The sequence below is a fragment of the Echinops telfairi genome, unplaced genomic scaffold (genome assembly GCF_000313985.2).
Source record: "Echinops telfairi isolate 266 unplaced genomic scaffold, ASM31398v2 ScPeMD7_2;HRSCAF=8, whole genome shotgun sequence".
NCBI lineage: Eukaryota > Metazoa > Chordata > Mammalia > Afrosoricida > Tenrecidae > Echinops > Echinops telfairi.
The window spans coordinates 69004980-69008654 of record NW_022103898.1 but is presented as its reverse complement, the minus strand read 5'-3'; the positions used below and the strand labels follow the sequence as shown (position 1 = coordinate 69008654).

The window sequence follows — 3675 nt, the reverse complement described above, 5'->3', positions numbered from 1 at the left end:
CTAATAAAAAGATTCCTATGATCTTCAAGTACTTCAGAAGAGCAACTCAAAGACGGTTTGCAAAGTTTCTCCAAAAAATGGAATCAGTTGATCATCACTGAAGTCACATGGCAAGTACACAGATACTGCATGCATTCCAGTATCAGAAAAGCAATCCGTTAATCTGCTCAGTTAAAATGTTAATTCTGCAGCTTATATTTGCTATCTATGCATAGTTGCAGAAGCCTTTTTTCTCCCCCCAACCCCCATCCAGAACATTTATTCAGAAGTGGTGAGATCACAGCTTGTGGGCAGTGCCTGGGCATATTTTAGTGTCAGGTGACATTCGGGACGGCGGGTTCATAGTCACCAGATGATGTTCAAGCACTCTAGGCATAATAGGCCAAGGCACAGAAACCAAGTCAGAAGCAATGAACACCGTAGACACATGGCTCTTCCCACCAGGGCAGCCAGTTCTGTTTTCCTAAAAATCAGGTCATGCCACTTAAACTGTGGTTGTTGGGTGCCTACCAGCCGATGCCATTCCAACTCAACAGCCTTGTATAGGACAGAGAACTGTCCCCTATGGTTTTCTAGGCTGTCATCCTTCACAGGTGCAGACTGGGGTCTAGTCTACCACCTTTCAGGATCCTATAAATAGGCTTTAGGGAATCCAACTGGATTCCCCAAACTTTAATGTACACATATAAATTTTTTAGGGATTAAATATCCATCCATTAGAACCATGGCCAATCAGCATCCTTCCTGAAGAAAAATCTGAAAATAATCAATGCTGCAAAAATTACCCACCTGAAATTTTACAGCTAAGATATTCTTCACTGTCAAGTACTATTTATATATGAATTGCATATCACATACAAATTATGGAACCTGTATGCATCTTTTGATAAACCATGTAGATACACCCAACTGGGCTCTTATTACCTACTCACACAACTCCACATATCCAATTTGTCAGACTGTATTGTAGAAAGACCTCAAGAAATTGCAAACTTTTGTGAGAGATGCTACAGTAAAGGGGGTAGAAAAATACACAAGATGGAACCACCTGGCCAGTTCTTGCCAATATAAATCAAATTATCGTTTGAATAGCTAAGGCAAAAGCTAAGGTTTCAGAAAACTTTGCCCCTTTGAGGGTTTACTAACAGTTCAATAAAAAGCACATGGTCATCTTCAGACAGTGTAAGGAAACTGGAGGAAAAATCAAAATGGAGTCTAGGTACTAGATTGCATTCTTATACTGTATATATATGCGTCCTTAACATCAGATCCTGTGCTTCTGGTTAAGTACTGAAACCACTCCGAACACAATGCCAGTATTGATCATTATTACTATAATTAGTGATACTTTGTGTGCATGGTCCTCAGCTTTTACATATATTGCCTAATTCATACTCATTGCTTTCCCTTGCTGTGGGATACCAATGGCATCACGGTATTTCTGCATCTCGTATTTTCAGGGGCAAGAATTATCATGGGGTGGTGGTTACCATTATCCTCTTCAGTTCCCTCGGGCTAGCACCAGGTTTGCTTTTTCCGCCAATTATTCATTAATATCTTCACTCATGAGATATTTAATGGCAGATGGGGTGGAACATTAGCTCTAATTCTCCAGGGCCTTAATCTTAAGAGGCCAGACAATAGTGTTCGTTAACTAGTTTTGCTCTTCTGGCCGCAGAGACACTGGGTAGAAGAGAGCGCTCGGATAACTTATTCATGGCACAGATCCATGCAGGGGGGTGGGGATGGGGGCTAATGGATAAAGCTTTTGGTTTGGGGCACAGCCCGGCAAAAAGCATCCACCTGGTCGGCCAATCTATCAGCTGCGGAGGCCGGTGGGCGGGGTTTGTGGAAGCCGAGGGAGGGAAGGAAGGGACCGGTGGGAGGAGACTCTGGGTAGAGTCGAGCCTGCGGCTGCCAGTGACAATAGAGCCTAGGAGCCCAAGCCACTGCCGCACGGGGAATGTACCCGCTTTCCTTTCCCCTCAAGGGGTGTGGGGGCGGGGCGGAGGTACCTAGTTTCTGCCCCAGGTAGGTGAGGCTGTGATAGACCTTCTCGGCCGCGGCCAGGTGGGCCAAGGCCGCCAGCAGCGACAGCCAGCTGCCCCCCGCGCTCTTGTTGGCCTCGCGTTCCTTCTCCACATTGTCCTTGGCTTTGTCGTAAGAGAAGATGCCCAGGTGAGAGAAGAACGTCTCCAGGACCGCCTGTTCCACCGGGACCGGGGCGGCCAGAGGGATAGACTCCCCCATGCGAGCTGCGCTCCAGCTCCACCCACGTGGCTCTGCTCTCCCGCGCACTTCCGGATTCGGAGGCAACGTGCGTGCGCACCGGCGTGCGTGCGCGTCACCGCTTCAGACAGCGGGCCCGCGCGCGCGCTGCCGACTGGGCCTTACGGAGGACGTGGATGAGGGGCCGATAAAGGAAGGCGATCCTGCTTCAGAGTCCCTGTGCGCTCGGGTCGTGCTGCTCTGAGTTTTCAGCCCCTCTGCGTGGACTAGAAGGCAGCGAATTCCCAGCTCCCTGGAGCTGACAGCGTTCTGAGACGAGCTGAGCGGCCCCTCCTGGGGAGACGTCAGTGCTGATGACGTCACGTTTACTTCTATGACGTCCGTTCTTGCCCTGGCCTCTGTGCTGTGCTAGGTACGAATGGCCGATGAGTTTTGTGGCTGGAACTAAGTTCATTCCCACACAAGGACCCTAGTCAGTTCTCACATATTTTAAACCAGCACAAGGAAGTGTTTTATGGATTAGAAGCCAGGCATTAAAATTTTTTAAACTTAGCCCCTTGCCCAATTTTCTTCGGGTCACACACCGTGAATTAACTCATCAATACCCCGTTTGATTCATGTTAGGTCTGTGTCACAAAACCCATTTCCAAGCGGACCTCCGGGGTGCCAGTCTCTTCCGCTTGCCCATCATAAGGCAGTCTTCAGAATGAAGGATAAATGAGTGTCATTTCTGCTGAAGCATCTGACGATGCACAGTTTCATTCAGATTACTTCAAAATTCTTTGTACGTTTAAGAAACACCTTAAACCAACTCTTATGTCCTATTTCTTTGAAAAACTCCACTGCTCGCTAAATTCTATTTTTCCTTGGAGCTCACGGCATACAGCGGTTATGCCGTGGGCAGGAAAGCCAGCAGTTCGAAACCACCAGCTGCTCCAAAGGAGAAAGACAGTTTTCTCCTCATGTAGAGTCCCAGTCTCACAAAATAATAACAATAATAAACAGTTGATCGAGGATGCACAAGGCTGGGAGGGTGGGGGAGGGATAGGGAAAAAGAGGAGCTGATACCAAGGACTCCAGTAGAAAGAAAATACTTTGGAAATGTTGTTGGCAACATATGTACAAGTGTACTTAATAGAATTGAATGATGGATTGTCATACAATTTGTAAGAGGCCCCCGATAAAATGATTAATAAAAATATATATTAAAAAAAAGTTACAGTCTCATTAACCCTTGGGGGCAGTTCTGCTATCCTATAGGGTCACCATGAGTTGGAACTGACTAGATGGTTACTGAGTTTTTGGTTTTTCCTATAGCACCTTGTACATGATTACTTGACACATCCCAATCATACTGTATGTAATCACGTGTGTGGCTGACAATGGGTTAAGTATTGGCTGCTAAGGATAAGATTGACAATTGAGATGAGGCTGTCTGCTCCAGTA

At 46.6% G+C, this 3675-nt stretch overlaps 1 protein-coding gene across 1 annotated transcript in view; it reads right to left on the bottom strand.

Annotated features, from left to right (window-relative positions):
• Positions 1 to 2250, bottom strand: part of KICS2 (KICSTOR subunit 2) — a 25688-nt gene extending 23438 nt beyond the window's left edge. Inside the window, exon 1 of the mRNA XM_004700481.2 lies at positions 2016 to 2250. Coding sequence (XP_004700538.1) covers positions 2016 to 2250 — 235 coding nt within the window. The remainder of the gene's footprint in view (positions 1 to 2015) is intronic.
• Between the last annotated feature and the right edge of the window lie 1425 nt (positions 2251 to 3675).